This window comes from Engraulis encrasicolus, chromosome 23 (assembly GCF_034702125.1).
Source record: "Engraulis encrasicolus isolate BLACKSEA-1 chromosome 23, IST_EnEncr_1.0, whole genome shotgun sequence".
Classification (NCBI taxonomy): Eukaryota; Metazoa; Chordata; class Actinopteri; order Clupeiformes; family Engraulidae; genus Engraulis; species Engraulis encrasicolus.
The window spans coordinates 22109782-22135564 of NC_085879.1; the positions used below are offsets into that span (position 1 = coordinate 22109782).

At 44.5% G+C, this 25783-nt stretch overlaps 1 protein-coding gene across 1 annotated transcript in view; it reads right to left on the minus strand.

Annotated features, from left to right (window-relative positions):
- canx (calnexin) overlaps positions 1-25783 on the minus strand; it is a 34653-nt gene continuing 8870 nt past the window's right edge. The window contains exons 3-15 of the mRNA XM_063189684.1: positions 24424-24497; positions 24234-24292; positions 23606-23747; positions 23408-23489; positions 22036-22228; positions 20912-21101; positions 19603-19716; positions 18006-18162; positions 16087-16302; positions 7181-7300; positions 6613-6778; positions 4475-4590; positions 1-2705 (exon numbers count right to left, since the gene is read on the minus strand). Coding sequence (XP_063045754.1) covers positions 2646-2705; positions 4475-4590; positions 6613-6778; positions 7181-7300; positions 16087-16302; positions 18006-18162; positions 19603-19716; positions 20912-21101; positions 22036-22228; positions 23408-23489; positions 23606-23747; positions 24234-24292; positions 24424-24497 — 1689 coding nt within the window. The 3' untranslated portion in view covers positions 1-2645. The remainder of the gene's footprint in view (positions 2706-4474; positions 4591-6612; positions 6779-7180; positions 7301-16086; positions 16303-18005; positions 18163-19602; positions 19717-20911; positions 21102-22035; positions 22229-23407; positions 23490-23605; positions 23748-24233; positions 24293-24423; positions 24498-25783) is intronic.

The following is a 25783-nucleotide window of genomic DNA, read 5'->3' on the forward strand; positions in this document are numbered from 1 at the left end:
TCATTAGTAGAGAATCTCTTTATTTGTTGATTTGTGTCCATTCTCAAAGTTCCAGCCATCCATTCCAATCAGCATTTCCAAAACATTAAACAAAAAACACAATAAAAAAACAGTATGAGGGAAAAGCATGGATTATTAAAAAAGGAATTAAATGCAGATGCAAGGCTCTAAGCATCCGAGAGAGAGAGAGAGAGAGAGGGAGGGAGAGAGCAAGACAATGCACTGAGACTAGACTGGAGTTGTCTCGCGCACCAAATTCATTCATAGAGCAGCAGGTGTCAGTATATATTCATAATTATTTCAGGTGAAGTGAAGATTGGTGCAGGGAATGGGTGCGTCGTTTCAAAAAAGTGCCAACTCTTACGCATTGGGGTAAAAAGCTCAATGCGTGATGCAAAAACCCTCCATTCGGTTTAGAGGACCTAATGGCGTTTCCACATCACGCTCATGAGTAAAAACAACTACATAGCATTTTGCCATGGCGAATCAGGGTTCGCCTTCTGCATCATCCCCACCCCATACTTTAGTGCCATTTCCATTTGTCTTTTTGGAGTCAAACATTACAAAGAAGGGCGAGGATTACACCGGTGGGAATGTTGGGCAAGTTAACGGTACGGGCTAAAACCAGGGATGGTCACATTTTTTTTGTATAGTTTTACACTCAGGGAGCCTGTCTCCCGTGCCTCTGCGTCTGAGTGACACTAATGACAAAACATGATTAAATATCTTTGCAAGTCTAACACACCACGTGAGAATAATAATAAAAAAACGGTGTCACTACATGATTGTGTTTTAAAACCTTTCATGGAATGGTGCAGACATGACACCATGCTGCTACTGCTCATGACTTGGAAAAGGAAATGATGTCACAGGAACTGCACTGGGGCCTGACTCACCAATGGCTGTGTAGGCGACTGAGCTCACCCCGCCAATGGAAAAGCAACGCGGTCGACACTGGAATTTTATGATGAGTCATCTCCGTGCAAGGACACAAACTCGGCAACCCTAACATGTCACGGTGTCCATCAGTGCACGTCTTCTCCACTACCACCCTTTGTCTCTCACTCTCTCTCTATCCAGCTCGGCACACAGACATCAATTTCTCTTTTCCTTTTTTCACATGCTGGAATATGTTACAGTACTACCGACTTCTACATTAGACCAAGACCAGGACAGAGAAAGAAGGGGGGAGGGAAGATTTGTGGACTCAAAATGTTTTAGAAAACAAAATCTTAACAAAAAATTGTATACACTTTAAAAAATAAGTCACAGTACATTCACGAAAAAAAGCAAAAAAAACCCTTGCGTTCTACAAGTAAGGCAGCATATTCTAAAGAAGACAGACAAAAAGTTTCTCCCTGGACAACCCCCACATTGGATAACATGCAGTTGGAGAAGGGGCCAGACTTGTCATTCTTGATGCACTGAGGAGCATTCTAGATTATTCTATGGGCTTTCCTGACCAAATAGAAAAAAAGCAGGGGGACAGTCAAAATTTAACAAAAACCCTAAATAATTAAAAAAAAGTCGTACAAATAGCCATCGCCAAAAATAACCAAAAAAAACAGAGCAACCTATGGAATGAAATGGTCAAACTTCAAGGTGGAGACAGGAAAATAGCCAAATGAACATTTCGTTTTCCACTGAAACAAACAAAATGAGAGGTTCTCACGTGCAGCCAGGTAGGTGGCAATGCAAAGCTGACAAACACATATACATCTATTATATTTATTTTCCAGGTACTACAAAAAAAGAGAGAAAACCTCCGAATGACGTCACTAATGGTCCACTCCTGGTGCTTAGAAACACCAAACACCTCCCAGCCCTGGTGGTGGTAGCCACATGGGATCAGAGATGCCCACAGACCAACAGCTGAGACTGGGAAGGGTGGTGAACGGGGCGGGTAGTGTACTCTGTAGCGTTCCCCTGATTGGTGAATGATAAATACTGTTCTGGAGCGATGATGTGGGGGCTGCCTATGGGGGAGGAATGACGCCAGAGAGCAATAAAGAGGGAGGGGTCTACGGGGACACCAGGAAGTTATGGACGAGGGGGGCAGGGTTAGTGTCTGCAGCCGCAGTATGTGGAACAGTATGGAAAGATTCTCGTCATTTTTCATTTTTAGTAAAGCACAGTATCTATTCTACGACAAAAGTCAATCTCTTGTCAACTTCTTTCGACATGATCCTCGAAAATCCTCGATCTACTTTGCTCCCGTCGTTCCACCTTTTTGTTGTTTTGTCAACATCGCCTTCTGTCTTTCTGTATCCGTTGTTTATTCATTTATGTCTTCTTTATTTTTTTTTACCACGATACCCTTTTCTTTTGTTTCAGTCCAGTCATCTCTTCTGGGAAGATGGAGCAGGAGAGCTGGAATTCTGGACAGGTGGAGGGGAAGGAGGAGCGGGAGGGGGGTGGGGGTAACGTCGAGGTGAGTCTGAGGAAGACAGGCTGGAGGGGTGGGGAGCTGGGGGTTTCAAGGGCGCTTTAAAATGGGGTAGAGGGCAAAGAGGAGGTAGGGGACTGGGTAAGAGTCAAGGTGCCGTTTGGGATGGAATTGGGGTAAAAAGGGCTGGGTTCAGGGGAGGGGAGAGGGTTGGCGGCTTGGACCGGAGACTAGGATGAGATACGATGACGGGGGCTCATCATTCCTTCCGCACTTTTCTGTTTCGCGGAGACCTTCTCAGAATGTCCTCCTCTTGCTGCTGTGCAAAAGAGCAGAGAGAAACACATTAACGCCAGGACTGACAAGATGAGGGGACATGTAGTCATACATATGTAGAATGTAACCAAATACCGCCTGTAATACCCCCCATAAGATGTAAATGACAAAAACCAACAAAGGTCGGTGTCTGCACTTTAGGCCCGTGTATTGCTTGGTGTGTGCACACTCCCAAAAAGTAGTAATCACTCGAGATAATGAAAGAAGGAGGCGCCTTTGTATTGAGAATGGACTAGGTCTGAAACATCTGTTGCTCCAGTTAACGTCTGACTTCTGTTGTAAAATTTCGGCTACAATATACTTTTTCACACAAGCCTTGTGTGCGCCTCCTTTTTTCATTATCTTGAGTGAATAACCCCCATACGAACACAGACTGAGTAAATCAAGGCAATTTCCACCCAACCATCCTTCTGAGGACTTAAAGAAGAATTCCTGCCAATTTCGAGATGCAGTTTTACTCTTCATGCTACCCGCTTTGACTCATCAATGCCCGGCAATGCGGCGCTACTTTGTTCAAGCCTTTCTGAGATCCTTGACACTTCAATGGGGCCATGGGTTTGTTTACATTTTTTATGTAAACAAACGATGCTCCTATTAGAATGGGCAGGATCTCAGAAAGGGCTGAACAAACAAAAATGCTGCGTTGGCGGGTTCTGACAAGTCAAGCGTACCATGAGCAATACAACTGCACGCTGAAATTAAGGTATTGGTGGATATCTTTATCAGAGGTACAGAGTAGGCGGCATTGGGAAACGGCAAACATTCTGAATCGACACCATGTCCCCAAACAATTCAGTTAACTCCTACCGGACAGTGCTCAAAGTTGAATGTTTGTTTTGAGCGTCATGTCAGTGAACAAAGTAGTAGTTTCCACCTAAAAGTCCCTGAGGTATTGGAGAGGAGTTAACCAAACTGTTTGGGAACACCTTGTCGTTCCCGAATGTTATCTGTGCCCCAAACAGCACACTAACTCACGGTGCTCAGGGCTCCATGTTTATGTTTGGAGCGCCGTGCCTGTGACCGCAGCCCTGATGAATGGCAGTGAAGCGGACAGAGATGAGCTCAGTCACAACAACACGACCATGCACAGCAGAGCAGAGACGAGACGAGAGCAGAGAGCACGCTTCTCTTCACTTAGGGCTTGGTTCAAAAACAACTTAAAGACTGGCTACACATTATTCTACCAACCTTGTCACAGTGTGTCAACATTACTTCACTTAATACTACAATGAAAGTAAAGTGGCATGTATACACTGTACCATAGGGTTATGGTAACAGCTATCTGGTGTAAGTAAATAGTATCTGGTGAATAAATATGTCACAGCAATTAGATATGTTGTATAAGTAGTCATACAATGGTGTGCTTGTAACAAAATTTGTAAAATGAAAACGTATTCAGCAAGAGAAAAAGCATAGGCCAGTCATTTTTTTAAATTGCTGTTTCTCCCTATGCTGCTATCACCTTGTCGCTACATTGAAAGCAGTGAGCTGAAGGATCACAGCAATTGTCCACATACATAGGCACACTTTGGTAAAATGTAGTGAAAAAAGAAACCGTCCTGTGTAAAAAAGTGTGTATATGAAGAAGGGGGACTAGTGAACAATTTCATAGACTATAAATACAAAGGAAGATGCATGTGTATGTGGTCAGTGAAGTAGAAGTGAATAGGAACGTAAAATACACGAGTGATGTGGGTTTCTCTAGCTGTGCGGTGTGAAAACTGTGCGGCATCTGCTAAAAGTTTACATCACCTCATCAGATTTATCTGCCTCGTCCTCCTTCTCCTCGCTGTCCCCAGCGTCCTCCTCTCCGTTCGCCGCCTCCTCGGCTGGACTGTCTTCTAAGTCACTCTTCTTGTCCGCCACCACTGGAGAGGACAATTCGGCATTAACATCAACACGCAACACCAGCAAAAACTGCTAACACTACAATCATTGTGCAAAGTACCTTGACATAGTGAACGACTGTTTCAATGCTTGGTTGACAATAATTTCCATGTACAAAGGTCAAGTGCCTTGCCAAATTGTCACTTATGTTTAAGTAAGCCACAAAAGTGTTCTGCGTTTCTAAAATAATGGTATAATTTATATAATTGAACAGTCATAACCCGTTTTCAACAAGTCAATTTCAACTCCATCTGAAAGGTTTTAAAAACTGTATCTGCTCAGTGCCAAACTAAAAACAAATAATATTTTATATTGTAACATAATACTTGATATTTGCTCCGATTAGACCTCTTCTGACAAGAGTCAGCTTGATTTGACTACAGCTCAGCATGTGGACCTTGTCTGCGATTACCCCAAGCGTCCCTGTCTAGCCTCGACCTTGAGAGAGAGCCGCGCAACCTTCATGTGCCTTTGACTACGGGTGCATTCCAATATGTGACCTTGCGTTCTCCACTTGTGCTTGGGGCCTCACGGGATGCTGATGCCCTGCCTCCGTGGAGAAAACGATCAAGTTTCTCCGCTGTCAGCCTAGCCACAATATTTTTTGGGGAACTACTCTTCATTCACCATCCAGTTTGCAAATGAGAAAAGCACTTCACAATTTATTTTTTGTGAGATATTGAAATATAATGCTGTTGTCAGTGATGTCATCACAACGTATTACTTCCTGGTACGAGGCCACAAGCACAAGTGGAGGACACGTATTGGAATGCACTTTGCATCTCAATATCCATCCTCCTGTTGCTTCCTCTATTCATGTGCCTTGGGGATTGATGTCATTGAGGATATGTCAAGTCAACAATATAAGAAAGGTAAAAATGAGGATGGCTGTGGGACAATATGAAATGTTTAGTCTGGGCTTGCACCAAATCACTAAATTAACACCTGCCAACCAGCCAAACGATGGTGAAATTTCATTTTGGCTGGTAGAAAAGACTAACGTAACAAGCCACTTTGACCCATTAGTGAGTGTATGTTTGGCTAGTAAGATTACATCTACAAGTCATTTTGGCTGGTGATGGAAAAGTAATAATTTAGGGCCCTGCTTGAACCATATACAAAGCATGGGAACCAACACCTGGCATTGAAACTGTGCTGTCTCTTTGCTAATCCCCATCCCAATTACTTGCTAGACAGATTCAAAACTACACAGAGCGTTGTAATTAGAGGACAGACCCAGACGAGATTCATGGCCCAGCTATGATTCACCCTATGGTGCGAGGCTAGAACAACCCGCCAGGCAAAACATATTCTGTCGGTAGGGTTAGTCTAGTTTACTGAGTAAGGTGAGGGAGGCAGATGGCAGCGAAGAGAGGATGCAAGTGGGGCTTGATTCCTCACATCCTCCTTTGATTGAGGAGGGGTGAAAACCGAGGAAAGGAAAAATCAAGGACGTAAGGACGGATAAATAGCGTTCATTCCCCGTAATCCCTTGTGCTTGTGGCTTCGTCGTGACGTCGCAAGAAGTCATTGACGACAGAAGTTTAATTAACCATCGAGCAAAAGTGCAATTCAAAGGTTATTTTCTCATTTGCAATCGGGATGTTTGTATGGCGAAAAATTCCCCAAAAGTCGTTGTGGCTGACAGCGAAGAAACTTTATTGTTTTTTTCCACGGAGGTGGGGCGTCAGCGAAGCGCAAGGCCACAAGAACAGGTCGAAGACGCGAGCAGAGAGAGAGAGGTTCCATTGGCCCATTGTTTCCGGGTTCTATTATTGCAAGGGGGAGGTGGGTGAAATCCCCCTTTAGGCAGACCTAAGGACTGTTCTATTCAATGCTAGGAGTATTATGACACGTCCCTTTAGGCAGACCGGAACCTGGTCACGTTAGGTGCCCATAGCAACCTATTACGATGGCATATCTCTATATACTGTACTTAAAGAATCTCTGACGCGACTTAGGATAACAGACTGTACACACAATGCAATGGATTGCTTACAGACCTGCTGGCTCCTCCTCCTTCTCTTCGTCTCCTTCCAGCTCTGGGGCCTCCTCTTCCTCTTCCTCTTCTTCCTTCTCGGCCTCCTCTTCCTCCTCCTCTTCCTTCACGTCCGGCTGGGGCTCGTCTGTCTTCTTGTAGTCAGCTGCGTCTGCTGCTGCTGGCTTCTTCTGCTCAAAAACAGCCAGGGAAAGAGCAAGCCCAAATCAGTGTCGGCATACGGTTCATGACAAGTATTTTGGCAAGTACACGCCACACTACACATGCATGGTTAGACACTGATATACTGGTATATTTAGAGCACGCTTTTGCATTCCTCCATACATTCCAATACTGGTGGTGCCTTCACATTGACTCCCCTTACAAACTAAAAGTCAAAAATTGCTTAACTGTGCCCAGTCCAACCAAGCCTACTCCTAACCCTGATCTGGTAGTATTTTTTTAATATTTATTTTTTTGCACTTTGTCATGAACAAAAAGCTTCCAGAAAAAAAATGTGTTGTCTTGGATATTTATTTTTATGCCCAAATTACAGTTACTCACACTCACACTCACACGCACGCACGCAATACCTTTCCGGTGCAGCAGAAGACGATGATGAGGACGAGAGGGACGGCCACGGTGAGGACGTAGACTACCCAGAGCCAGGGGCGCTCCTCAGCAGCGCCCATCAGCTGCTTCACCAGACCAGGCTGAAATACACACCAAGACAACAGCAACACAGTTAGGAAATACACACCAAGACAACAGCAAAACAGTTAGGAAATGCACTCTGACTTGTATACAGAAACCGAAACACCAAAACACATTATCACACAGTTAGGAAATACACACCAAAACACAACATAGGAGCACACAGTTAGGAAATACACACCAGAACACAACATGGGAGCACACAGTTAGGAAATGCGCTCAGACTTGTATACAGAAACACACACACCAAAACACAACATCACACACAGTTAGGAAAGGCACTGACTTATATACAGAAACAGAGACACACACACGCGCACACAGTTATGAAATGCACTCTGACTAGACACACACAGATACACACTTATGACATGCACACAGAATTGACATTTCGCATGAAAGAACAAAAATAACTGTTCACTGCATAAACAAACACAAACACGTGTCCATGAAATTACATTACATGTAACCGTCGCTCATCTAAAGGAACTTTAAAAAGACCACCCGTTGGGACTGGGAAACACTGACTTGCGTTGGGGAAACATTGACTTGGGGTTGGGAAAGAAGACCGACTTGACATTTGGCACATTTAGAAAAAGCATTGACCCATGTAATGAAACTGGAATGAGATATGGGAAATCAATGAGGAGGGGGAGGAAAAAAACAGGGAAAATGTGATCATAAGCAGGAGGATAAAAAGTTACTTGTCTAACAGATTTGGAGTCCTAACAAATTTGCACAGCTCCCAACAGACGCACACGCTCCCCACCCATACAGGTCTTGTTCGGTTTTTGCAGGGATTTTCCGCAAAGTGTGCCTTCTGTGGTATATTAACTTCAGAGGATTAAGACAGATAAAACGCTAAAACATCTCGAATGGCTTCTTGACCGGTATTGCACCATGTTACTTCACACTTCCTGTGCGCGTGTGTGTGTGTGTAAAATTGAGATGAGGAGAGAGTCTCTCTGCCTTCTCATAAAAACCAGGGAATGAAAGTCTGTTAAAAAAAGTGGGTTTCAGAAGGCATGCCAGATTTCACATACAGGCCTGACTTGCCATTACTGTGTGTGTGTGTGTGTGTGTGTGTGTGTGTGTGTGTGTGTGTGTGTGTGTGTGTGTGTTTTTTACAGGTTCAGCAGCTGGGGACTCTTACACACTCTCAGGCTTCGTTGAGTCACACACACTAATTAGATAGACCACCCAACTTAAAAGCCACACTCTCACACACACACACACACACACACACTCCCGCATGTGCACACACTCGCACTCCCTATGCTTAGTGAGCCCTGACTAATAGAGCCCAGAGTCTTCGTGACATCTACTCTACCTGCCTTCAACTGACTGAACACATACTATTGAAAATGTTGTTACACACGTACAGTGCCTTCAAAAAGTCTACACACCCCTTCTCAAATGTCAGGTTTTTGTGATGTAAAAAAATGACAGAAAGACAAATAAATTCACAGCTTTTTCCACCTTCAATCTAAACTATTAACCTGTACAATGCAATTGAGAAACAAGCATAAAGCTTTAAATGGAAACAATAGAAAATAAAAAACTTCAATTAACATGGTTGCATAAATATACACCCCCTTAAATTAATACTTAGTTGCAGCACCTTTGGCTTGTCTGGGCCATTCCAAAACCTCAATATTATTCTGGTGAAGCCATTCTTTTGTAGATTAAGGCGTGTGCTTAGAGAAATTGTCGTTCTGAAAGATTAGTTCCTCTGCATATTCACCTTTCTACCAGGGGGCCCGAAGATTTTGTGCCACTACCACGGCCCCTGTGGAAATGTTCATAATTCAATCCTCCCTAATGAAGGCTCCAGTTTCAGCTAAAGAAAAACAGCACAAAAGAACAATGCTGCCACCACCATACTTTACGTTAGGTATGGTGTTATTGTGGTGATGTTTTGTGCCAAAAATACCTTTTGGAATTATGTCCAAAATGTCCAAAATGTTCAACCTCGGTTTCACCTGACCATAACACATCTTCCCACATGCATTTGGGAGATTACAGAAGTATTTTTTGCAAAATTTACCTCACCAAGATTTAACTTTTTGGTCATAATTCAAAAGGGTATGTTTGGCGCAAAACATCACCGCAATAACACCATACCTAGCATGAAGTATGGTGGTGGCAGCATTGTTCTTTTGTGCTGTTTTTCTTCAGCTGTAACTGGGGCCCTCATTAGGGAGGAGGGAATTATGAACATTTCCACAGGGGCCGTGGTAGTGCCACAAAACCTCCGGCCCCCTGGTAGAAAGGTGAATATACAAAGGAACTAATCTTTCAGAACAACAATTTCTCTAAGCACACGCCTAAGTCTACAAAAGCATGGCTTCACTAGAATAAGATTGAGGTTTTGGAATAGCCCAGAGAAGCCCAAAGGTGCTGCAACTAAGTATTAATTTAAGGGTGTGTATATTTATGCAACCATGTTAATTGAAGTTTTTTATTTTCTATTGTTTCCATTTAAAGCTTTATGCTTGTTTCTCAATTGCATTGTACAGGTTAATAGTTAACATTGAAGGTGGAAAAAGCTGTGAATTTATTTGTCTTTCTGTCATTTTTTTACATCACAAAAACCTGACATTTGAGGAGGGGTGTGTAGACTTTTTGAAGGCACTGTATACATAGACACACTCATGCTTAGTAAGACCTTCAAAAATTTGAGCCCAAGGGGGCACTGTGGTGCATCACACTAAAGCTAGATTTATGCTTCGGATGCATAGCCTCTGCGTCCGTCCGTCTTTGGTCTGTGCGAGTCCACGCCCCCCGCGCAGACGCTCTGCGCCCGTTGTCGAGCGCCTCCAAAAAATTCAAACTATCCGTCGGACAGACGCGGAGGACGTAGACAAAAAGGCGCTATGATTGGTCGTCTCGCTACTTCCTTGTTCTTGTGGCAGCGCAATGCCAGTAGGTTGCGAGAGCAGGGGTGCATCCCAATATGTGTCCTTGCCTCCTCCACTTGTGCTTGTCTCCTCGTCCCTCCTCCTGGCCCCTCCTCCGTGGAGAAAACGATAAAGTTTCCCAGCTGTCAGCCTCACCACAACAACTTTTGAGGGACTGTTTTTCATTCACCATCCCAATTGCAAATGAGGAAAACATTTTACAATTGAGCTTTTGCAAGATATTGAAATATAATGCTGTTGTCAGTGATGTCATCATGACGAGAAGCAAGTGGAGGAGGCAAGTGGAGGAGGCAAGGTCACATATTGGGATGCACCCCCTAGCTGTATTCTGTTCAAACTATATTAATGCCTTGTGTGTAAATGTGTGTAAATACACGAATCTACAAGCCAAGTAACAAACAATGCATCAGTTGAACACTCGTGGCACAATGCCAGCGGTTTTACACACACACACAGTGTTAAACACATGTCGGCAGAATCAACTGTTTACATGCTTGCATTTTCTGCTCGTGAAAACAGACTGGGTATGTCAAATAATGATACCAGTACATTGCCTTTGCAATCTGTGTGAAAATACCTAGCTAACCAGGCTAGAAAGCAACACTGCTTAAAAATGACCGCAGAGCTTACAATGTAGTGAAGGTAATCGCGCAAATTTCAAGTGTGGCTCGCGACGAGACCTCGGACCTCGCAGACGCATGAATACAAAGTTGGTTCGTGGCCACTCCCACGCGACTTTCGACGAGCGCAGTTGCAGAAGTCTAATCTGACCTTAAGACCCCCACATGTGGGCCTGCATGCTCATGGTGATTCGGGTTCGAGACGAGTCTGGCCTGGGTCCTTTGCCAGCCCTGCCCCATCTCTCTCTCCCACTCTCTTCCTGTCATATTCTCGAATGTCCTAATGAAGACACAAAGGCCGTTTAAAAAAAATTGAGCATGGCCCTGCGATTCGTTCGATTCCGGCCCCTTTGCAGACCCTTCCCGCCTCTCACCCAAATGTTTCCTGTCTCGCTCTCTCTCAAACGGTCTCTTCACTAACAAAGTCTAAATTACCAATAAATGTCTTTAAACAAAAAAAGTGAACACAGAGCACAATCTATTCTGCCTTCAATATATCCAACTCAGACAGTGACCCGTTATTACACGCGCACGCACACACACCATGATTTATCTGAAGGCGTGAAGCCATTCTGGAGACATTTGATAACCATAGGAACCTATCGGAGACATGTGATCACTACAATACTGGATAAGCGTGTGACTTGTACCTGTTTCCCAACCCTAAAGCATTCTCCAAGACACACTAGCTCATTGTTTTATCAAGTGGCAACTCCTACTCCACTACTACAACAAATCCCCCCCACCCCTCACAATCCAGCCTGACTAAAAAGACAGAAAATGCGTGACTGCGACCTGCAGGGCCGTGGGTGGAATCACGTGTTGGAGGGAATGCAAACTATTCACTGCAATGCTGGGGGTGGTGTGTGTGCGTGCGTGCGTGTGTGTGTGTGTGTGCGTGCGTGCGTGTGTGTGCGTGCGTGCGTGCGTGCGTGGTGTTGGTGTGTAGAATTAGCCAATAAGCCCAACATGCCAAACATTTCAGGAATTCACCGTCGGGGGGAGAAAAGACTGGCAGACACACAGCAGGATTTGTTTATAATGAAAGGCAGCCAACACACAAAGAAGGAAAAAACAAGTTTAACCCATGTTCAACCCTCCACATCCACTCCTATACTAACCTTCACTACACTACACTAATCACACTTAGTGGAGACTTCTACTCAAACAGACGTACAAAAGAGAACACTTATCAAGCCATAGTTAAACACTAGAAAACAGAGTAGGGAGAGTGTAACAGTTGTTCAAGTGTGCATTTGCCTGTACACTGCAAGCCACACTAGGGCAGGATGTATCTATATCCATAGGCCACAAGGCTGATGATAGAGGGAGGACAGCCCTCTTGCCTGGGGCCAGGGTGAAGCGTGTGGAGGCTGCAAGCAGCACATCACTAATGTCAGGGCTGTGGCTGATCAGAGCCGTGCTTCCCATCATGGTAGCCTTCCTATGGATTCTGTGCAATTTGATGAAGGAAGTATGTAGGAAGGAGAATGTGTGTACAATTGCAATTTTGTGGATCTTAAAAAACGGTTGAAGTCTAAAACTGTAACATGCTTCAAACCTCTCTACTCAGGACAACACAAGTGTTGTGACAACAATTCTGTTTGCACAAGAACCTGGCTCAGTAGTAAACCTGGTTTAGTTAACCTTGAGGGAGTGGTAAATCATCTATTAGAAGAGCCTGGAGTCCTCCGTTTTCTTACCTAAAAGACACCTGTGCATCATCTACAGTTGAGGACGATATTATTAGCCCCCCTCCTGAAATTAGACATTCCTCTTGATTTCTCAGTAAGAATGACCATTATTAACCGTTTCTGTTATTCTGGAAACAAATACACTGATGGAGATAATGTTTAATGAGTTGAATTTGGATTTTTCTATTGTTACGATGAGTTTAAACAAAAAAGGGCAAAAATGACAAGGACACAATTATTAGCCCCCTGATCATTAATAGTCAATATGGCGCCATTTATGAACCAAAACTGACAACAGGCTCTGATAAGTTGCTACCTAGGTTGGCACATGCCCCACTAGGGATTTTGGCCCATTTTTTCACTGTAAAGTGTTCTAGCTGGTTCAAATCACATGGATGCTGAGCATAGACATTAACCACAGACTCTCAGTGGGATTGAGGACTGGACTATGAGTGGGTGATTCCAATATCATGGTTTTAGTGTCCTTGAAGAACCTCTGAACTAATATAAATGTATGCTTTAGGTTACAATGTTGTTGGAAGACCCAGCAATCCAGATTCAGACCCAGAGTCCCTGTGTCTGAGGCTGAATAACAGACTAAACTTGATGCCCTTCCACTATGTGTAACTGTGGAAACTGCTTAGCCTCATTAGACCAAAGAAGCATTGGACACCTGCCTAGATGATTGTTATTGACCTGGCCTCACCTGGAGGTTTCCCCCCCCCCCAAGAAAGACAGTTGTTAGGACTTGTCATCATATTGGGCTTTGGGGCCATCATCACAGAACAACCCCTTTACTAAAGGCAGTGCATATCAGAGTGTTATTGAGCTTTGCCTGTGAACATTTGAAAGTCAAAAATGAGTTTTGAACGTCTCTGCTTTCATCTGATGATATTCAATTGCACCTGCTTTGATGCATGAATTCTGCTTGTGTCAGGTGAAGAAAGGGATCGTTATAAGATGGTTTCCACAATTAAACATGGTGGTGGATTCATCATTCTGTGGCAGCCTCAGCCACAGGAAACCTTGTTTGGGTGTACGGCACCATAAAAACTGAAAATTATGATAGAATGTGGAAAGTGACCTTGCAAGAATATGCTCATAGAGGGAGCTAAGATCTTCACTGGACCTTTCAATAAGATAATAACCCAAAACTTGTATTCAAAATAGTTCAAATGTTCTTCAAGGATACTAAAACCATGGCCATGGAGTGGTTCCGACCTCAATCCTTTAGATAATATTTGAAGAGTGCTGAAAATGAATGTCCATCCTCAACATCCATGCAATTTGGACCAGCTTAACTATTTGCAATGAAAAAAATGGGCCAAAATCCCTGGTAGGACATGTGCCAACATAGTTAACAACTAAGCAAAGTGCCTGGTGTCAATTTTTGTTCATAAATGGCACTGTATTGACTATTAATGATAAGGGGGCTAATAATTTTGTCCTTGCCATTTTTACACTTTTTTGTTTAAACTCATTGTGAAAATGGAAAAGTCCAAATTTAACTTATTGGATACTATCTCCATGCTGTATTCGTTTCCAGAATAACATACATTTATTAATAATGATCATTCTCAATTATCAGTGAAGAGATATGTCTAATTTCAGGAGGGGGGCTAATAATATCGTCCTCAACTGTATTAGCAGGTTTACCCCTGCTCTGTAGGTTAACTTAGCCTGGTGCATCATTTCATGGTGTTCTTGGTCTGCTCTGTTCTGTTCTGTTCTCCTACATGGGACTTGAGTTTTAAACAGTGAGCCACAGTATCTCAGAGAGGGTAGTACCTCTCCCACCCGTTATGCCTTCTGTGTGGGCCAACCTTGTGAGCAGAGAATGTGGCGTAAACATTGGAGATGTGTTTTGCATTCCGAGGGCCGAGTCCAGTTGGGATGTGCCGTGACGTGCGTTTGGGGCATTTTGTCAAGGACAAGGACACAGTACACCACCAGCTTTGAGTTTCACTCGATAACGTACATATGAGGAAACTTCAAAATGTTGTTTTGCTGCATGCTAAAAACCACAAAAGGCCCAGTGCAGAATCTATTAACTTCAAACACTTGGCTTTGGCAGAATGCCCCTTCTTGCGAACACAGAAGCTCCTCATCTCTCTCTCGCTTGCTCTGTTTTTTCGTCTCCTTCTCTCAGCTCCAGCTCTTCTTTACCTCCCCCTTTTCATCGCCATTGCTCAGATAAAAGGATCTCCTCCGCCTAACCACTCTCTGGGAAACGCTGTATATATTTCCCCCTCTTCTTCACAGACTGTGTCCCTGCGCTTGTGGTCAGACTGGCCACGAGAGGGAGGTGGGTGACAAGGAGAGAGATTTGGGGGGGAGGGGGGTTGCGAGGTGCATTTAAGAGATGTGCATCTGTGGTAATGAGAGATGGGCATGGAGGAAGACATGAGAGGGTGAGAGATAGAAGGAGAAAGTACAGATGGAGAGAGGGAGAGATGGAGCGGTGGGGAAAAAGAAGGGACGAGCGTGCCCCACGCCCTCCCTTGGAACGCTGTCGGTTAGCCGAGCGACGCTCCGTGTGGGAATGGGAACTAACCCCAGTCTGCTCGGTGCTTAAACGGAAACAGAACAGGAGCGCGTGTGCTAAGCGCCGGCCGAGTCAACAAGGCACTTGCCCTACTCCCTCCTCCTACTCAACACCCCAGGGTTCAGAAGGGCACTGCGGTGAGAGTTGTGTTTCGGTTCTTGCGTCAAGACGGAGCATGTTCTTTTTGAAGATCAAGGTCTAGCTGACTATAAAGGCCTTTTCCCTTTCTGAAGTAGGTGGCAATGTGTACTTCACAAAAGAAATCAGAACAAGAAAAAAAGGCAGCGCTGGCGATAAAAAAATCTTACAATTGACAAGATGATTGCATCAGATTTTTTTAAAAATGCAAGGGAAACATTTTGTGGGCTCTAGTACTTTTGGAATTGTTTTTGTGCATTTCTTTCCCCAGCTCTCCAAAAACGCTTTGATTGAAACATTTGAAAATGAAAAGAAGAAAAGTTAAGAGTGTGTGAAGTGTCTTTCTGAGAATATCCACAAAAAGAAGCAGCACACATAATATATTAAGGCTGGAGAAATAATATAATAAAATAAATACACAAGTTTTCCCTTCTTAGTACTAACAGTCCAAAAACACAGAACACCAAATCAATGGAAAGAAAACCATAACGAAGAAAAGAAACCCTCAGCTCAACCAATCTTTCATCACTCTCTCACCAGCCTTCTTTAGGCCCAAGTCGTTGTTTCCACACACGCACACACCAGGGATGGAAATAAGCACCCGTCCACCTGCCAATGACGGGTAAATTTCAGTGGTGACTTGTACATTTTTCAACCCACCAGTCACTTTGACTGTTAAAAACGGCGAGTGACTGGTAGATTTTGAAATCTACCTGCCACCGTGACTGTTGGGGAAAAAACTTCAGTTCCACCCCTGGCACACACACATGTACGTACACACACACGTACACCTCCCAAAAATCACTCTGAAGAGTCCACAGGGTAGGCGGACAGAGAGAAAGTAAAGTAAAAGAAAGAGTGTCTCACCTCAGCGGCTCCCTCGGCGGCCTTCTTCAGGCCCCAGCCATCGTTGGCCCAGCGCTCAGCTGTGTTGCGGTCGTAGGTGATGAAGAAGTTATCGAAGAAGATGTCGGAGGACATGGACCAGAGCTCCAGACCCACGGCACTGAAGGGGGTCATGCGGAAGGGGTGCAGGTCCTCAAAGTAGTCGGGGTTGGGGATCTTCCTGGGCTTCCATACTCCCTGGAGGACCACAAAGCACAGACATACCACGGATTAACCTCAAGTCACAATATGCACTTCGCTGTGTGAGTTCAAGGCGAAGACATGCCAACTCGGTCACCTGCTGCTAAGTCAGTCAAGAGGAAAGATTGTGACTTCAATCAGTAAGATGCTGTACAGACACACTTGAAGCGTATACTGGTTAAGCCCAACCTCTGAAAAATCTGAAATGACAACAGCTTGACAAGACTAGAAGGTCAAAAGAATTGTATAGTCACCGTTGCCAAGCTGGTCAATCCCAGGTTTCGGCATTAAAACGCATGTTCTCTATCCAACACAGTCGACTTCATAAATAGCCGATCTACCCATCTTGTAAAACCCCCTAACTAAAGCTGGGCGGTGTACGGTTAAAAAACCGTGATCTCGGTTTACACTACACAAGGTTCTCTTTTTGATGAGAGACGGTTTTGTTGTTGTTGTTTATAGCCTACTATGTTATGTGCGTGAGCTTCATACTCCGTGTCACACTTCCAAAGATTCTTCTAATTCATAAGTCTCTGACACTTCATTTCAACTCCACTGTTGTTGCTGTTCTACGTGTCACCACAATGTAAGATGTTGATTGAACTAATAAAATAATTGGTTACGCACTAGAGGCTAGTGAAACATGATGAACACACATGGCATGGATGAATCATGACAAACATTTCAATTCATTTAGCCTACTTTTGATCTCACAAAGTTAAATAAAAGGCAATTCTATGTGGTGCTATGTTAACAGGCTACAACAGTTATCTGATTCTTAACTGTATTTAATTACCATCCCAACTGTGTGCGCCGCACTGCTGTTAAGACTGCTTATAAGCTAAAGTAGCATAGCTTTCAAATGCAATGGGCAGACAAGATACATTGCTACATTGCTACATTGCTATATTTGTTTGAAATGATTTGGGGGCAAAATAGGAGCGAAACACATCGCAATATGACACAAACTACCGGACAAAATACCTTCTACGTTGGATTTGGACTTTAATTCAAAGACAATATGCACACAATGTCAAGTAAATCCGTTTGTTTTCCGTGTCTGTCTTCAGTCTGTTTCGTTTCTGTCACACTGTTGTTTACTCGCTAGTCCAGCGGCAGCGCAACACGCCGGATGTGTTGCCAGGTGTAGAACGACAAATAAGCAATTAGTGTTGCCAGGTGTAGAACAAAATAAGCTGTTTTGGGCTGTCTTGGAAAAAAGCCCAAAACAGCTGCTTATAATCATTTAACCCTTCTTCCTTGAAAAATCTATGACACCCTGGTCAAGATTTTAGGTTATTTTATGAAATGCTGCATTTTCTCTAATTTGAGACTTTGTTGGATAGGGAAATATAAACTATAAATTATAAACTAAATATATTGAAATGAAAATGTGATAAAATATGTATAAATTGAGATTAATTTAAATTCATGATTTTATCTCATTTTAACATTTAATTTGAGATCTTTTCCTCAGAAAGATTAAGATTTGGGGGGAAATCGTCGCATATCAAAAAACCGTGCAGAAAACCGTGATCTCAATTTTCATCAAGAAAACTGTGATGCTATTTTTTTCCAAAACCGCCCAGCCCTACCCCTATCTAAAGCTGAATCAAATTTCTGGCTAAGCTGTACCTGTGAACGTTTATTTTTGCGTACCATGGCATCCCTAGCCAAGAGTTGTAAATCTGCTGGTTTACCTGGTAATTGGGGTTATCGATCATGGGGGCCTTCCACTTGCCCTTGTAGTTGGGGTTGTCAATCATGGGCTTCTCCCACTTGCCACAGCCGGGGGCAGACTCACAGGCGGTGTTGGGGATCTGAGGAGCCTCCCACTCGCCATCCATATCCTCATCCCTAAGAGACAGATGCAGGGAACGAGAGAGAGAGAGAGAGAGAGAGAGAGAGAGAGAGAGAGAGAGAGAGAGAGAGAGAGAGAGAGAGAGAGGGAGAGAGAGGGAGAGGGGGAGAGAGGGAGAGAGGGAGAGAGGGAGAGAGAGAGAGAGAGAGAGAGAGAGAGAGAGAGAGAGAGAAAGAGCGAGAGAGCGCGAGAAAGAGCGAGAGAGCGCAAGCCAGAGCAAGAGAGAGAAAGACAAGAAAAATATGGGTACTTTAATAATGTGCAGACACGGACAAGATTTTCTGTTTACTAATTTAGCACCAGAACATCAGCATCACAACACCCTATCAGGCCTTTCATCTTTTCTTCTCATCCTGTCCTCTTCTCCTCCCTCATCCATCCATGTATCCATCCCTCCCTGCCCCTCTCTCCTCCATCCCGCTCTCCTTTCCCTGGCGAGTGCTGCTGTGGCGTGTGCTATTGTGGCTGCCTGGCTGGGCTGGCAGGGCTGCTCGGCCGCGCTAATTGAATTCCTCCTCGGATCTGGGACATCAAAGCCACCGCCTGCCCAGGGCCACAAGCAGAGCACGCCGCCTCTTACCACACGGAGAGAGAGAGAGAGAGAGAGCAGATGAGATGAGGAGAGAGAAAGAGCAAAAGAACAAAAAGCGAGAGATGGCAAAGCAAGAGATGGAAAAGCAACAGCATTCAATAGAGAATGCAAAAGAGGGCAAGCAAGCGTGTGTGAGAGAGAGGGATGGAGAACGAGCGCAAGAGAGGGATGGGAAAGAGAGAGAGAGGGAGAGAGAGAGACAGCAAGTGCACGATAGAGTGAGAGGGAGTGAGAGTGAGGGAGAAGAAAAGAGACCGAGTGCTCATCCGTCACGACCTCTGGCGGCTTCCATAAATCTCCCATCAAGGCCAGATCTCAGGTGAGCCACATAGCTGCTGTTGTTACTGCTGTAGCTACTGCTGCTGCAGCTGATGCTCACTGCTGTGGAGGGTGGCTGTCTGGACATGTTTACTCCACACGGTCAGCTTGTTAGTTAATTGGTCTGGCTTTTATTTCAAACAAAGCCCCACATGCAGCAAGTATTCACAAAATGCAATTCTCTTAACCCTTTCCTTTTAGGAGTCTAGACAATCGCATGACTGTCCCTTGTTGTCTTATGATTTTTTTTCCCCATGCATGTCCTTTAATTTATTTCTTAAGTCATTTACGCATATGAGAATTTCATAATTTACCCTGCTGGCTGATGTGTTCTCTTTCTAATCAAGTTACTAATTACACTGTTAATGGACAGAAAATAATGTTGGAACTATTCCGTTTCCATTAAAGCACGATGATACATGGATGTCCCTATATAAACATGGAAAGGGCCCATATTGCACAAATTCACATGAAGATCATTGTAGGAGATTCTGAAAAGAGGGAAGAGGGTATAGAGGTCACGCACCAGTCCTCGGGTTTGACAGCGTCAGGGTCACCGATGTACTCGGGCTCGTCATCCAGCCAGCCGTCAGGCTTCACTGCGTCCTCATCAGCGATCTTGGCAGGGGCATCTTCATCCCTGTGGAAGCAGAGAGAGATGAAGGATATGAAGGTGCTGTGTTCACATCACAACTTTGACCATATTCACTTATCACAAAGAAACACGTTTTCTGTCCATTCTGACACCTGTAACCTGTTGCTGTTAGTAGACAGTCAATGCCAATGACCAAAGGTTGCCCATTCCTTGGACTTGAACAATGCACATCAAAAAGTCTGGAAGTCAAAAATGGAAATGCATGTTTGGATATGGCTTTAACAGTTACCATTACCAGCTAGTACAACAAATTTTGGTCAATGATCTGACTGTCTGAAACATGTGCAATATGATGAGGCCTGCTCATATAGTACGGTAGTTTCATTGCCAGCAGCAAAGACAGAATCCAACTTCCTGCAGCATGCAACAGCACACACAAGCAAGACTGTAACTGTGTTAAACCTTCATTTCCTCTCTAACATCCAGCTAACACACTGGTAAAATTGCATTTTATAAAGGGAGTGAGACTCTCTACTCACAGTGGTCAATATCCTATGCTCTAAAGACTTCAAAGAAAGCCGAGCTGCAGCTAGCTGTGTTGTTGAAGGTGTTCAGCACGAGAGGGCTCTGGCCCAGGATGAACTCAACTTCACACACATACACATAGCCGAGCCTCGCAGAGCCCACCTCATGAGGATGTTGGTCTAGAAACTAGTCCTAGGTTGGGGGTGGTTTAAAAGGATGCCTTTCAAAAACCCCTTTGAATCCAACAAGACTGTATTGGCCCTCAATGAATAGGTTGGCATATAGAATGTGGTTCACAGTGAATTGTTGGACAGTCTCAATGCAAAACTATTAACTTCAAAAGGCATATGGATCGTCTCCTGTAGCCGTGAATTCCATTTTTCTGCCATAGATTTCAAGGCTAACGGTAGGGACACATACACGCAAATTTACGAACTTTGCCATTCATTCCTATGAGAGAGGCAATGGCAAGCGATGGCAAGCGAAAGCAAGCGAACAGGAGCGAAGCGAAGCGATATTATTAATAAAAGTTAAATGTTATGCAAATGAGGAGCGAATTTGCCTGCCGCGGTCCAATCAAATCAACAACATAACTGTTCCATCCCATTTGATTCGCTGCGACGAACTGATGACGGTTAGATTTCGCCTCTCTTCGCTTCGCTTGCTTCGCCTCCTATGTGTCCCTACCGTGACAGGCAGAGTTACACACACATACCAGTCCTCGGGCTTGGCTGCGTCGGGGTCCTGGATCTTGGGCCTCTCGTCCCAGTCCTCAGGCTTCTGGTCGTCGGGATCCTCGATCTCGGCCGGGGGGTTGACGGCGGGGGTGACGTCCGTCAGGAGGCTGCCGCTGTTGACCACCGTCTGGTCAATCAGGATCTCGAAGGTGTTGTCAGGGTTCAGGACTGCAGACCACAGAAAAATGCACACAAAACACCACAGAGTTAGCTTGGGACAGCGCACAACGCGAGAATGTGTATTAGGCTTCAGAACAAAAGATTGATACATCAAAACAAAAGAGGTGCATCTCTATTTCTATTTTAAGTCAGATCAAGTTGTAGGGTGTAGCGGTGGGTCTTCTTGTCGGTCGGTGTGTGTGTGTGTGTGTGTGTGTGCGTGCGCGCGCGTATGTGTGTGTGCGCGCGCGCGTGTGTGTGTGTGTGTGTGTGTGTGTGTGTGTGTGCGCATGTATGCATGTGTGTGTTTCTTCCTCGGTGTAGAAGGTGTGTGTGTGTGTGTGTGTGTGTGTGTGTGTGTGTGTGTGTGTGTGTGCGCACACACGTGTCTGCGTCTTTCTTACTCGATGTAGAAGGTGTGTGTGTGTGTGTGTGTGTGTGTGTGTGTGTGTGTGTGTGTGTGTGTGTGTGTGTGCGCACGCGCGCGCATGTCTGCGTCTTTCTTACTCAGTGTAGAAGGTGTGTGTGTGTGTGTCTTTCTTACTCAGCATGTAGAGGTGGGTCTTCATGTCTGTGTAGTGTGTGCCTGTGTGTGTTTACCTGCGTCTTACTCTGTGTGAGCGATGGGTCTTCTTGTCTGTGTTGAAGGTGTGCGTGTGCGCACGTCTTTCTTACTCAGGGTGTAGCAGTGGGACTTCTCGTCGGTGTGTCGGTGCGTGTGTGTGTGTGTGTGTGTGTGTGTGTGTGTGTGTGTGTGTGTGTGTGTGTGTCTTTCTCTCTTTCTTACTCAGGGTGTAGAGATGGGTCTTCTTGTCGGTGTGTGTGTGTGTGTGTGTGTGTTTCTTACTCAGGGTGTGTCGGTGTGTGTGTGTGTGTGTGTGTGTGTGTGTGTGTGTGTGTGTGTGTGTGTGTGTGTGTGTGTGTGTGTGTGTGTGTTTCTTACTCAGGGTGTAGAGGTGGGTCTTCTTGTCTGTGTAGTAGGTGCGCAGATCAGAGTCGGGCTTCTTGGCGTGCTTCTCCTCGTACTCGCCAGTCTTGGGGTTCTTGTGTCTGAAGATAAAGTGGAGCTTGTAGTCCTCGCCGCACTTGTCGGGTCCGAACATGATGGTGTACGGGGTCTTGTCCACAAACTCATCCTGCAAAGGAATGAGGCAACACATGAAACACTTTCAATGAGGACTGAATCACACAGAAAGCAACAAGGAAGTCATTAATGGTTTAATGAGAGAGATTATTCCATTTCTTTATATCACAAAAACTCATCCTGCCACCAACAATATGCAACACAATGAAGTTAACCCCAATCCCATAAGTCTCCAAGTTGCTTGCTTTGCTCCATTACATGACATTTAGCAAAGCGATGGGGCCATGTTAAGCAAGAGAACTCCAGACGGGAAAGGGCCATTAGTTGTGTTTGGAGAATCAAGCTATAAACACCATTCCTAGGAGGTTAACTACTTCACTAGTTAGCTCATTCAAGTTTGTCACCAACACATGTAACTGAAACTGCACTGTTAGAGAGCCGTTGCATAAAATGTTTGACTTTTCACAACGTCCATAACAAGCAGGCCCATTCAGAGGGCATTAAGGGCCAAACGCCTGGTGTGTGTGTGTGTGTGTGTGTGTGTCTATGTGTGAGGCTGGGAGTAATGAGCTTTGGCTCGGGGACTGTCTAACTCTGCCGTCTGAGGTGCACACGCAGGGACTTAGCCTTGGAGGAGTTGCTGCCTTTAGTCTGACAACAAACGCAAACAGTCTACGCTAGCGATAAACCATTCATCCGATGCCATTACCCACAGAGACTTGATGTAAGGAAGGGGGCAATCCCCCTGGATTAGGCACAGAGACGGCTCACCCTCACCTATATCTAATGTAGGGTTTCCCCAAGCACTTCATTGTGAAGACAGCCACCTTGACAACAAACACCTACCGACTTGAGTAGGTCCCTCGAATTTGACAAGCTAACGATTGTGTGTTTTGAACGTCATTTCCAAAGTTGCTTCAAGAAAATACACACAATGAGGGATTTTCATACGGGCCAAATGCCCACCACCACGACCAAAGAAAAGTCAACAGAGAACACTATGAATGTAGAGTAACTTTCGCATAGTGTAAAATGCCCTAGTAAAAAGAATTGTGAGTCATGGATGTATACAGGAAAATTGCTGCTTATTCACCCTCCCTCCCTCAATGAAAAGGTTTCTTACTGGTACTGGAGGCAGGCTTACAAATTCTCAGACTTTAAATCATTAGGCCACAGTCCATATCACAGTGGCTTTTTGTGTGTTGGTTTTAACTTTTAACACAATTCCTACCAGGTTGAGATCAGGGGTCTGAGAGAGCAGCTTGACGTAGGCACCACCACAGTCAATTCCAGTCTGGAAGTTCACTTCATACCTGAGGAGAAAATAAACACCACACACATCAGAGATCGTAAACATAGAAATATCTTGTTGCAAAACTGTAACACGAGTGTGAGAGAGTGTGTGTGTGTGAGTGCGTGAGAGTCTTACTGGATGATGAGGGACTTGGTGTCGAAGGTGAAGGGTCTGAGCAGGTATGCGGAGATGGCGTGGTGCTTGGCACGGGACTTCAGGACCAGGCCCATGTCTCCTGGCAACTTGCTGTCCTTCATCTCCTCAACCTCCCACACACCTGGCAATTACATCACATGACACTTAATGGAGTAGTTATAGAAGATATAGATACAGGTATATAAATAAATAAGATTCTAGATATAGAAGAGTTCTTGTAACTCAATGGGACCACTTATGGTTAAAGAAACGTTAACTAAAAATAAATGAAATTAACTTAGCTGACAAAAAATAAATAATAATAATAATAAAAAAAAAACACACACACACACACACAAATGACTAGGAGGTAAAGGGTATTGGTTATAATCCCTGGGAACAGTGTGAGGTAAGGTGCATTACTCAAGGGCACTTCACCCATGGATGGAGGTGTAGGGAGAGGTTAAGGGTGGGATTCCAACCCTCTGATTGGAAATTCTACACCCACAATGCCTTTTTTTTAGCCTTTATGCCTGCTACTCTTATGGCGAGGGTAAACTCAACGCAGTTGTATCAGGAGAATGAATTCATATTATTTTTGAGAGTCCTTTTCATGTTCACAACTTACCATCATACTTGGCGATCTCCTCATCGATACCCTCCTTCTTGGCCTTAGACACCACCCAACTACAGTGGACAAAACACAAACACGTTATTCACCACAAAATACGTTTTTTTTTGGGAATATCAAACGAGAGCAAGCAAAAGTAAGCACAGATTTAACTGACTTAGCACAAAAAGTAGACCATTATGCATACCTGTCCAGTGTTCCCTTGTCGAATGACTCAGCGAAATAGTGTTCTCCCATTGGCTCCGGGGCCTTGTATGTGACCTATAGGAGACAACAGGGGAACAAGAGTTAGCTTCCCATCCAGTCCCAGGTTCACTGACCTTTTTCCACACAAGGTCTAAAGCCACTGCCTCGTATCATGCAATCGCTATAACGCTATACAGAATTGTGAATGCAATGCAGGACAACGTCACAGACAAATCAGGAATACATGTGTGATGGTTCAATACGAAAGCCCATACTGTGCCACCCCCAAGTTATGCAGTAAAGAAAACTGAGAAATGTAGAAGGCATGCATGTCAAATGGCTGTATGGCCCCAAGGGTGGAAGAGACTTTGGTCTCATCTGCCCTCTGCAGAACCAGATCAGAGGGACTGATTAACATGACCCCTGGTTACCCCTGCGCTGAGCTGTGTGTGTGTGTGTGTGTGTGTGTGTGTGCATGTGCATGTGCGTGTGTGTGTGTGTGTGTGTGTGTGTGCATGTGCATGTGTGTGTGTGTGTGTGTGTGTGTGTGTGTGCGTGCGTGCGTGCGTGCGTGCGTATGGCTGTGAAGGCTGAGTGTTGCAGTTAATCGGTCACTGGGTTAATTGGCATCTGGCAGCTCCTTGACCCCACACCCCCTTCACCACTTGCCCTGGTCCAGATAGTTCAGTGGGACAGAAGCTAGTGTGGCCTGATCTAGTCCAGTAATTCTCAAACTGTGGGGCAGGGCCCACTGGTGGGGCCTGATGGTATTTCAAGTGGGCCTTGAAATCATTTCCAAAAAATCAAAACACAATATTTTTGTGTGTTGCTGTTGACTACATATTTGATTTGATATTTGTTTCAATTCCAAGCGGACCAGAATTTCCCAGGTAGTGTTTTCCAAGGTAGTGTAAGTCAGACGTTTCCATAAAAGCCAAGTCCAAAATAATCCCTCGATTGATAAGCTGTACATAATGTACAACACAAACCAGTCCAACGTTCACCCTATGTAGTGAACAATAATTGAGTGAATAAGTGAGCATTCACAACACAGCCAAAGACGGGTCAGTAGGAAAACAAGATGACCGCTATGAGCATGTATAGTGCCTTATATGGAGAGTGCAGATCTATTTGCTTTAGTCAGTTATACTTGTGGGAATCCGTCATCTGTGAACTACGTATGTTTGAGCTTTATGGCGACCTATAACTATTCCTTAAACAAAACTGCACTTTGAATTTATGGCAACAGGAGCCCGGTTATACAGACAGGCAGCTCAGAGACAAGAGTTACCTGTTCAATTTACAACTTGACCCGATTCTTTATCTAACTTTATTGCGTATCAGCGATAAATTCACCCAAC